The sequence below is a fragment of the Bison bison genome, unplaced genomic scaffold, assembly GCF_000754665.1.
Source record: "Bison bison bison isolate TAMUID 2011002044 unplaced genomic scaffold, Bison_UMD1.0 scf7180017864145, whole genome shotgun sequence".
Taxonomy (NCBI): domain Eukaryota; kingdom Metazoa; phylum Chordata; class Mammalia; order Artiodactyla; family Bovidae; genus Bison; species Bison bison.
Genome location: NW_011494717.1, coordinates 9203351 through 9213032, shown reverse-complemented (window position 1 = coordinate 9213032; position 9682 = coordinate 9203351). Strand labels below are relative to the sequence as shown.

Below are 9682 nucleotides of genomic sequence, written 5' to 3'. Positions count from 1 at the left end.
CTGACAGGCTGGCCTGCTGTCGCAGCTCTTCTCACCCCCTCCTAGAGTTAGGAATGATTTCCTTGTTCCTCCTGCGAGGAGTCAAAGGCTGGTGGCCTTTAAGTCTAAAGCTAGGGGTTGGGTTCGACCTGCCCTCCTTGCCGGCCAGGTTCCACCTGATTCCTGACTGGCTCTTCCGCTTGCTTTCGTCACAATCACTTCCTGGTCACACTGTGGACGCTTTAGCTGCTTCTACTTTTCACGGACTACGCGTCCCGTGTGGCTCTGCGGCAGCGGAAGCGGAAGCGAGTACGGAGGTACCAGCTGGTCTCCGTAGGGGGGTAGGGGGCTCCATGAATGGACGCGGCGGCGGCGGCGGGAGCGGCCTGAGCTGGGCGCCGGGGCCAGGGCCGGGGGCTGCCCGGGGCCCGCGCCGTTGTATGGGGGCTGACTGCGGGCCCTGAGAGGAAGGGCGGGCGGGCCGAATTTAGAGGGCGGGGCCGGGCGGCCGCAGGCCGGAGGCGCGTCGGGCTGGAGCCGGTCACGATGCCCCGAAGGAAGCAAAGCCACCCGCAGCCCGTGAAATGCGAGGGGGTCAAAGGTCAGGGGTCAGGGGCCGTGAGGTGGGGAGGAGCGGGGGTGGGGTCAGTGGCGAGGGTTTAGGTCTGGGTGGAGGGCGATTCCTGAGGGATGGGGTGGGCGATCTGGACTCCTAGCTTCCCATCAAGGTACCCTAGAGGGTCTGTGAGTGCGGGAAGCACGGTCTGTGAGGGTTGTCTGCCCGGGTGCGGATGATGGGCTCGGTTCCTGAGGGAGAATCTACAAGCTCCCTCCCCTCTTCAGTGGATACCGAAGACTCCCTCGACGAAGGACCCGGGGCCCTGGTATTGGAGAGTGATTTGCTACTAGGCCAGGATCTGGAGTTTGAAGAAGAGGAGGAAGAGGAAGAGGAGGAAGGTGACCGCAACAGCGACCAGCTCATGGGCTTCGAGAGAGACTCTGAAGGTGGGTTTGGGGGCACTTAAGAAAGTGACCACTGGAACCCCAGCCTTTAGAAGGTGGGTTAGGTTTAGTGCTTGTGAGCAAAACACGCATTCCTGCCAGTGCGACTGGTTTAGTGTAAGTTTAGATTTGAGCTAGATTTCTTCATTTGTCTGATGGTCCTTCACTTTGTTGATGTGAAGTTTTGGGGCCTGGTTCAAAGATGTTATGAATAGTACAGTGGAGGAATCACAAAGAGCGACTGACTACAAGTAAATGCCCTTTTAATAACCTTGTCTTGCTCCCTAGCCCATTCATTCATTAGGAGTTTAAGAGGTTTAGGGAAGCAACCTCATTCATGCTGGTACTTCTGACTCCATTTCACCTGCAACATAAACTCCTTTTGTACTGAGGTTTTAATCTCTACCCTCAAATATCCTTCACAGTCTTCCCTGTGATCTTAGCATCACCCCATCCTAAGTTGCTGCACTACTTATCTATCCACTTAATGTCACTTCTGGAAGATGCTTTTGAAAGTCATTGAAGGGATCCACATAAAAGGGAATCCATCCTTTAGGCTTAGAAGTAGTATTACACGCATTACTTTGTTTCTTCTTCACTCCAAATTTTGCCTCTTGAGGTAGTATGGAGCTGATTATAAATTAAAAACTGAGTCCTCACTGATGGATGAATTAGAAAAACGTCTCAGGCCTTTGCCTTGTGTATTTTTGCTTTCTTATCCCAAGAATTACTTGTTGATTGATTTCAATCGGTGGTCCACTGTGAACCACACATTTTTTTCCATTCCGTGAACCTATGTACAACTCTGTCATCACTGGGTTAGTCCAGGCTCAGAGGTAGCTAATTCATGTTGATTGTTTAGGGTCACTGAATTGAAGAGAAGGGTGGAGCCCAGCAAGTGGTGAGGCTACAAGTGAGAAAAAGGGAGTTTTGAGTCTGGTTCTGCCCTGTGTTGATGTCTCTTCTGTCTGTCTCACCAGGAGACTCTCTGGGGGCCAGGCCTGGGCTTCCCTACGGGCTGAGCGACGACGAGTCTGGGGGCGGCCGCGCACTAAGTGCGGAGAGTGAAGTTGAGGAGCCAACCAGGGGTCCAGGGGAGGCCAGGGGTGAGAGGCCAGGCCCAGCCTGCCAGCTGTGTGGGGGGCCCACAGGTGAGGGGCCGTGTTGTGGGGCAGGACCGGGTGGGGGGCCCCCGCTGCCCCCACGTCTACTGTATTCATGCCGCCTCTGCGCCTTCGTGTCCCACTACTCGAGCCACCTGAAGCGGCACATGCAGACACACAGCGGGGAGAAGCCGTTCCGCTGTGGCCGCTGCCCCTACGCCTCAGCCCAGCTCGTCAACCTGACACCACACACCCGCACCCACACTGGCGAGAAGCCCTACCGCTGTCCCCACTGCCCCTTTGCCTGCAGCAGCCTGGGCAACCTGAGGCGGCATCAGCGCACCCATGCAGGGCCCCCCACCCCTCCCTGCCCGACCTGTGGCTTCCGCTGCTGTGCTCCACGTCCTGCCCGGCCTCCCAGTCCCACAGAGCAGGAGGGGGCAGTGCCTCGGCGACCCGAAGGTAAAAAGCCAGGACTAAAGGACCTGGGACACGGGTGGGTGGCCTTAGGGGGTACCTGTGTTCATAGCCCAGGTCTCACTGTCCCCACAGATGCCCTGCTGCTTCCAGATCTGAGCCTCCATGTGTCACCAGGCGGTGCCAGCTTCCTGCCGGACTGTGGGCAGCTGCGGGGTGAAGGGGAAGGCCTGTGTGGGACTGGGTCAGAACCACTGCCAGAGCTGCTGTTCCCTTGGACCTGCCGGAACTGTGGGCAAGAGCTGGAGGAGGGGGAGGGCAGTCGACTGGGAGCAGCCACGTGTGGGCGCTGCATGCGAGGAGAGACTGGCGGTAGTGCCAGTGGGGGACCCCAGGGCCCCAGTGACAAAGGCTTCGCCTGCAGCCTCTGCCCCTTTGCCACTCATTATCCCAACCACTTGGCTCGGCACATGAAGACGCACAGTGGTGAGAAGCCCTTCCGTTGTGCCCGTTGTCCCTATGCCTCTGCTCACCTGGACAACCTGAAACGGCACCAGCGCGTCCACACAGGAGAGAAACCCTACAAGTGCCCCCTCTGCCCCTATGCCTGTGGTAACCTGGCCAACCTCAAACGTCATGGTCGGATCCACTCTGGGGACAAACCTTTTCGGTGTAGCCTTTGCAACTACAGCTGCAATCAGAGTATGAACCTCAAACGCCACATGCTGCGGCACACAGGCGAGAAGCCCTTCCGCTGTGCCACCTGCGCCTATACCACGGGCCACTGGGACAACTACAAGCGCCACCAGAAGGTGCATGGCCATGGTGGGGCGGGAGGGCCTGGCCTCTCTGCTTCTGAGGGCTGGGCCCCACCTCACAGTCCTCCCCCAGTTTTGAGCTCTCGGGGCCCGACAGCCCTGGGTGCCACCAGTAGCCGAGCTCTCCATACAGACTCACCCTGAACTAGGTCCTTCTGTCCCAGGGCTCCATGCAGTAGTCCTGACCCTCCTGTGTTTTATACAGACGGACCAGAAGCCACCTTCTCCTTCCTCCCCCGCTGGCCAGGGGGCTCCACACTGACTCACCTAGGCACTGTATGGACCAGCCCAAACCCCATGGGCAGGGGACCCATATGGACCAGGGGGCCTTGCCTTGACTGATGCACTTCATCAGCTCAGTGAGAAGGGCCCTGTATTCATCTCCACTGCTCCCAGGGGCAGTGGAGGAACTGGCTGGGGGACTGTCCAGCCTCACACCTGTTTATTTAACTTATTTCAGTGCTTTATAATAAAGGAAACACTAACAAAGCCATGTCTATGCTGAGTTGGCAGCGACAAGCACGGCTCAGGCTCACCCTTAGCACAGCAGTGCATGCTGTGATGGGGGGAGCAGGGGCAGAGAGGGAACCAGAGGTAGGCAGCAATCAGGCTGAGTTTAATGATGGGGAGCTGGGCCAGACCGTACACAGACCTCTGCCCATCCCCTTGGCTCATGGCCCTGAGAAGCCAGAAGCAGCCTGGAGGGAACTGTGGTTCCTCCCCAGGCAGGTAGCCATGGTCCCGTGGACTTTGTGCAAAATACTAAATGCTAATTTGGCATTGAGGGCCAGCTCTAGGCGATCCTTTGTATAGCCAGCCCCAGGATTGGGGGGAGGGGGAGGGAGAGGTGGGTTAGGAGGCCCCTGGCTGAGAGGAGAAAAGGAGACAAGAAAAAGGAAAATGCCCCCAGTTTGGGAGGCAGGGCGGGATACAGGCACAGGGCAAGTTTCTGAACATTCTCCCAGGGCAGAGGGCAGACATCCAAGCGCTGGAGATCACAGGTCCTCGTCTCCAATGCCCTCGAAGGCAAAATTGCCGTGGACGTCACTGGCACTGGCATCTGTACCAGGAGTGCCAATCCCCCGCAGGCTCACAGCACTCAACTTGCTCTGGAATAAAGGGAGGGTTGGGGGTCAGAGGGCCTGAGCCTCCCTGAGATCCCCTACATACACCAACCTCACCAAGCCTCGTGGGAAACTCACTGAGAGTTTGACCATGGACTCCCGGCTGGCGTCCGGTGACTCCTGGGGAAGAGGAGGCAGCAGCATCAGAGACCTTGTGGGGAGGTCAGGCAAGGGCTGGGGGCTGGGGCACCGATCAGGGAGCAGTACTTACAAGCAACGGTGGTGACTTCACGGCTTGCTGGCTGTCTGAGCGTCTCAGGGTGCCCCCCACCCGCCGGCGCAGCATCTGGGGATGGAGACGTGAGGCGCTGGTAAGGGCAGGATCACTCCCATGGGAATCCTGAGCCTTTCCCTCCCTCTCAGAAGCGTCAGCCCTAGAACAAAAGGCAGGGAGAGCACAGCCACCGCGTACCTTCCTGATACTGCCACCAGATTTCTTCACCATCAGTTCATCTACCATGGACTGCAAGCAGATACTCATCATGATAGCCTGAGGACAAGGGGAGAGCTCAGCCTGACTAGAGTGGTCACCCTGAGCCCAGCACCCCTAGGACAAGGGCTCCCACTCACATGGAGTCCTGGAAGCCCTAGACTTGGGTATCTAAGAGAGACGGTGCAATGGGCTCCAGAGGAGGCCTGAGGGTGGGCTCACACCTGGGGGCTGGTGATGGTGACCCACTGTAGCCGGTCCTTGCTCATGAGGTATTCAAAAGCCAGTTCCAGGCGCACCTCACCCCGGCCCCGGCCGGGGCTGCTTGTGCCTCCACTGGGCAGTGGCACCTGGAGAAGAAGGGGAATCAGGTTGAGTTCGTTCTCAGCCTAAGAGACTGTGCTTCTTGCCTTGACCTACTCCAGCCCAGTCCCAAAGCTCAAGGCTTGCCAGGCCTCCATCCCAAAGGCCCCCCTCCTACCCCAACTCACAGAGGAGGTGACCCGCCAGCACCGCATGCGGGTGACCCGGAAGGAGCCTTCACGGAGTTGCTGGCCAGGCAGGCGGAGCTGGAGGCTGAGCTCACTGTTGCCTGCGCTCACCACCACCGGACAGTCCTTCTCTGGGAAGTCAGCCACACAGGCATCGAAGCGCAAGTAGCCGTAATGCCGCAGTGTCTGGGCCAGTCGCAGGAACTGAAACCCAGTCACCATGTGGGCGAGTCAGGAGGGGAAGCAGGACAGCCCAGAGGAAGCAACCCCTTGGAGGGAGATGGGGAGGCAAGGCTCACCTCCTTCTTGGAGACCTTCTCCTGCAGTGATTTGAGCTGCCGGTGCTGCTCCTTGGTGACCAGGATCCATCCACGCTCAATGTCTGCTACCGTCTACAGTGGAGACATGGTGTGAGGGGCAGGGGTCCAAAGAAAATGTCCAGTTACCTCTGTCCAGCCTGACCCCTAGCCCCACATCTGAGCCAGCTCTTTGCAGTGAGTCTTCTTGACCAATCAGCTTACAAAGCAGGGAGAGTACAGGCTGTGCCAGATGCCCTCAGAGTATGCTAGGAACTTCCCCGTGAACTGGCAGTAAAGACACGAAAGGAGTTTTCTCGGCAGAGTGGGACACCAGAGCCATTTTCAGGGGAAGGGTTCTGAGGCAGCTCCAAGCTCACCTGAGCATAAAGCAGGTTCAGGCCAACCCGGTTCTCCATGACATCGTCGTCATAGGCAGAGTCCCAATAACTGTGAGGCCAAGGGGTGGAAAGGGGTAATGGGGCTAAGCTGAGGGAAGGCAAGAGGTAGAAAGGAAAGGGGGGCAAAACAGGAGCAATCGGGAACTATGGGGTGAAGGCTGATAAAGTCGGAGGAAGCTTGGGAGGCCTGGTAGAAAAACCCAACACTACCCCCTTGCCCAGGTCACTCTGTCTCAATACATGGCCCCATAATCCAACCCAGCACTCTCCCTCCTCCCAGCCCACCCCTGACCTCTTCCTTAGCACAATCTTATACTCTTGACTCCGAAGACTGGTAACAGATACATAAGGCAGCTCAAACTCCTGCAACTTCCGTACAACTATGGGTTTAAAAAAAAAATGAAAATGTCAGACTCAGGGCAGGGAAAGCCCTGGGGAAATGACTGCCACATTCTTGGGGGAGACAGAGAGGCAAATTCACTACTCGAAACAGAGGGAAGTTGTAAAGTCCAGAGGAACTCACATGAAAAGGCTCCATCCTCTTTTTCTCGAACTAGAAAGAGACTGAAGTAGCCAATCAAATCATCTGGAAGATCCAGCTTTGCAGCCACAGCCTGGGGACAAGGAAGGAAGTACAACTCCTCAAATGGGGTGGTTCCAATCATCTTAAGCCTGGGAAGGAGTGCAGGGGGCACGGGGGAAGGAAGACCAGTGCAGAACAAGTGCCTCACCTCCAGGACATCCTCAGTCTGATCTGAAGTTAGCACGTTGACCAGAACTTTCTGCCCGTTGCTGAGTAGCACTTCCAAAGAGACCTCTTCTGTGGGGACCTGCTGTGTCTCCTGGTTGTGAACAAACATGGGAATGGAATGGGAGCACCTCCTTGTTAACTACATGCCCGGCATCCAGCTCTGACCCCTTCCCAACTATGTATTTCTAGGTCCCTCCAGTGCCTTTATTCTCAGCTGCTTAATTATAAGCTGTGTTTCCGTGATTTCACTGGTACAGCAGAAGGCCCCTTCCATGAAAAGGTGCCAGAATAACTCCTCTGTACTGACCTGATTAAAATGACGTGGCCCTACAGGAAGGTGCTTCAACCTTAAATCTTGGTCCCCCAAAGCCTTACCTGCTGTGCCCGACGCAGGAAACTATTGAAGGTCTCACTGCTCCCAAGCAATGGGTCTTGCCGAACTGTGGGGACAAGAGAATGATGTTTTAGTAACTTATGGTTTCCTCTTGGCTCCTTCCAGTTCTCTTCTTGGTAGGCTCCCTTTCCTTGGCTGATGGTGGCCTATCACATATCCCAGCTGGCCTCACCCCACTCACTGTTTGCATAATTTTTTAACTTAATTTTTATTTTTTGGCTGACCGTGCAGTATGTGGGATCTTGGGTTCCCGACTAGGGATCAAACTGGCACCCTCAGCCTTGGAAGTGCTGTCTTAACCATTGTATTGCCAGGGAAGTCCCCTGCATAAATTCCTTACCTGCCCTACCCTTAGCTACCATCTAGTTAAGTACTATCTATAGAACTTAATGTTCATCTAAAGCACATCAGACACAAATGAAGTATGAAGTTCTCCCGATTAACTGAAAATGTTTTAAGACTGTTTAGTGCCGTATCAGTACTTCTTATAGACGTCAAGGCCAAAACTGCTTTTCTGATACCCAGATACTAGAGCATCCTTGCATGTTATTTACTTTTGCTTATTAAATCAAACAAGAGGCTTCCCAGCAGAGCCTTCTACAGAATCAGCTGTTTTGACTCTCCCCATAATCCTCAACAGAGTCAGCCTCTATTCCCTTGAGCCACTCACCAGCTTGCATGTACTTCTCTAACTGCTCTCTCCTCTGTTCCACCTCAGCAGGTGTTAAAGAGAAAAGCTTCTTTGGGGGAAACGCAGGAAGCACATTTGCCCCATATTCCTTCCGAAGCTATTTGGAGAAAGAGATACAACTCTTTACATAAACATCACAAGTGACAAGAGGCAATCCACATTCATAATGTTCTCTTGGGCTCCCCTTCCTTTTCCTCAATCACTGCTCCCCTACTGACCCTGGTCACCCAGGAAATGATTCCTTTGGCAGGGGCAGCCATTCCTCTATCCTAGATATATGTCCTTTTCAATCTTACAGTGTGTGAGTCAGCCCCTTCACAGGGTGGGAAGGGTTTATATAGGGCCAGGGCCTAGTGAGCCCCTTGATTATCTAGCAAGGCTGTATTCATTGAACCCCTACAGGAAGCAAAGGGTTTTGTAAGGAGAGTTTATGTGCACAGTCAAGTAATAGCTAAGTATATTCACAAAGCATCTTAGGATTTAAAGGGACACTGCAGATCAATGAATCCATTTTTCAATTGGAGTAGCTAAGGCCCAAAGAAATCAGGCAGCTTGCTTAGAGTTGCACAACTAGTTATCAGTATAATCAAGACTCCACTGAATTAAATACAGAGCTCACAATCTGGTGAGAACAGAAACATTACATCACAGACACAGGATAACTGGAACAGCTACACCCAGTCAGGTGCATCAAGGAACACAGACCCAAACTGATGAATGGTTTGTATGAACCGGGAAAAGAATTTCAAGTTGCAGCTCAGCTGACAGAAGGAAAGTGCTTTGGCAGCCGAGGGGAAAGGGTGGGCGATCTCTCCATGCACAGGCACAGGCAGTGTACAGGCTGTGTAAGACGGGGGCAGAGAAGCAGGAAGGAGAATGTGAGTATAGACAGGGATGGTTAGAGTGGCAGACATTAAGCTTCCTAGGGAGTTCCCCGGAAATGTCACACGACCAGATAAAGCACTAAATCCTCCCCTGCGGCTGTGATTAAAAGGGAACTACAGCCTACGGATAAGCGACGAGGCGGGAAATGGAGACGCTGGTGCCCAGGTGGAGGATAGGGCTTGACGCTGCCTCAAGGCAGGGGTGCCAGTCCCACCTGCTCGTGCAGCCCCAGGAGCTGGCTGTAGCGCACCCGACAGTGCAGGACTCCATTCACGTGAATGTTATAGGCCTGAGGACACAAAAGCAGGCAAGCATTTTAGGGTCGCGGTCTGGGCGGTCCCCTTGCGAACCCTGGCCGGAAGTGGCCTGGCACAGCTGCGCTGAGGAACGCGCCGAGATCTTCCGAGGATTGCCAGTCCATCTCCCCCAGAGCCAGGTCCCAAAGCAGAAGGGCCAGTCGGGGCAAACTCGAGCGCTCAGGCTGCAGTCTTCTTCCCTAAGAGGCCAGTGACGCCCACCAGAGTAGCCGCGGCCCAGCCGAGGGAGGCGATGCGGCCGAACAAAGGACCTACAGGAGCTGGGGCGACCTCTGGACGAATCTCAGACGTAATATAAGCTCCCAGCGAGGCCGTCGGGAGTCGGCGGCCTGTGACCAGGCCTGAAAGGTGGCAGCCAGACCTCGGAGGCCGCTCGGAGAGGCTCCGGCCCGTTATCCCCGCCCCTGCCCGATTGGGCTCCGGCCGCTCCTCACCACGTAGGCGGAGCCGCCGCTGTCCCCGCTGCGGGACTCGGTTTCAGGAATGGAAAAGTGCATGTTCCCTAAGGCAGAGCTCCGTACTACCAGGGCCTCAGCGGCTCTGCTCGCTTGCCTCCGCCACTCAGCGCGTCTCCGCAGCCCAG

General features: G+C 55.4%; 2 protein-coding genes across 5 annotated transcripts in view; one reads left to right on the top strand and one right to left on the bottom strand.

Moving 5' to 3' along the window:
• Nucleotides 1-214: 214 nt before the first annotated feature.
• Nucleotides 215-3808, top strand: ZNF513 (zinc finger protein 513). 4 transcript variants are annotated; one of them, XM_010840645.1, is made up of 4 exons: nucleotides 325-580; nucleotides 823-984; nucleotides 1962-2546; nucleotides 2637-3808. In XM_010840645.1, exons 1-4 carry the CDS (start codon nucleotides 526-528, stop codon nucleotides 3461-3463), a joined length of 1629 nt encoding a protein of 542 aa, XP_010838947.1. In that variant the 5' UTR covers nucleotides 325-525; the 3' UTR covers nucleotides 3464-3808. The 4 variants fall into 4 exon arrangements, with proteins under 4 accessions (XP_010838948.1, XP_010838947.1, XP_010838945.1 ...); XM_010840646.1 differs by lacking the exon at nucleotides 325-580 and adding an exon at nucleotides 215-296 and having other exon boundaries at nucleotides 1962-3808; XM_010840643.1 differs by having other exon boundaries at nucleotides 1962-3808.
• A 106-nt stretch (nucleotides 3809-3914) lies between these two features.
• SNX17 (sorting nexin 17) overlaps nucleotides 3915-9682 on the bottom strand; it is a 6024-nt gene continuing 256 nt past the window's right edge. The window contains exons 2-16 of the mRNA XM_010840642.1: nucleotides 9534-9596; nucleotides 8997-9071; nucleotides 7877-7994; nucleotides 7188-7252; nucleotides 6793-6903; nucleotides 6585-6675; nucleotides 6354-6441; nucleotides 6041-6110; nucleotides 5664-5756; nucleotides 5365-5568; nucleotides 5098-5223; nucleotides 4856-4933; nucleotides 4655-4729; nucleotides 4522-4563; nucleotides 3915-4428 (exon numbers count right to left, since the gene is read on the bottom strand). Coding sequence (XP_010838944.1) covers nucleotides 4315-4428; nucleotides 4522-4563; nucleotides 4655-4729; nucleotides 4856-4933; nucleotides 5098-5223; nucleotides 5365-5568; nucleotides 5664-5756; nucleotides 6041-6110; nucleotides 6354-6441; nucleotides 6585-6675; nucleotides 6793-6903; nucleotides 7188-7252; nucleotides 7877-7994; nucleotides 8997-9071; nucleotides 9534-9596 — 1413 coding nt within the window. The 3' untranslated portion in view covers nucleotides 3915-4314. The remainder of the gene's footprint in view (nucleotides 4429-4521; nucleotides 4564-4654; nucleotides 4730-4855; nucleotides 4934-5097; nucleotides 5224-5364; nucleotides 5569-5663; nucleotides 5757-6040; nucleotides 6111-6353; nucleotides 6442-6584; nucleotides 6676-6792; nucleotides 6904-7187; nucleotides 7253-7876; nucleotides 7995-8996; nucleotides 9072-9533; nucleotides 9597-9682) is intronic.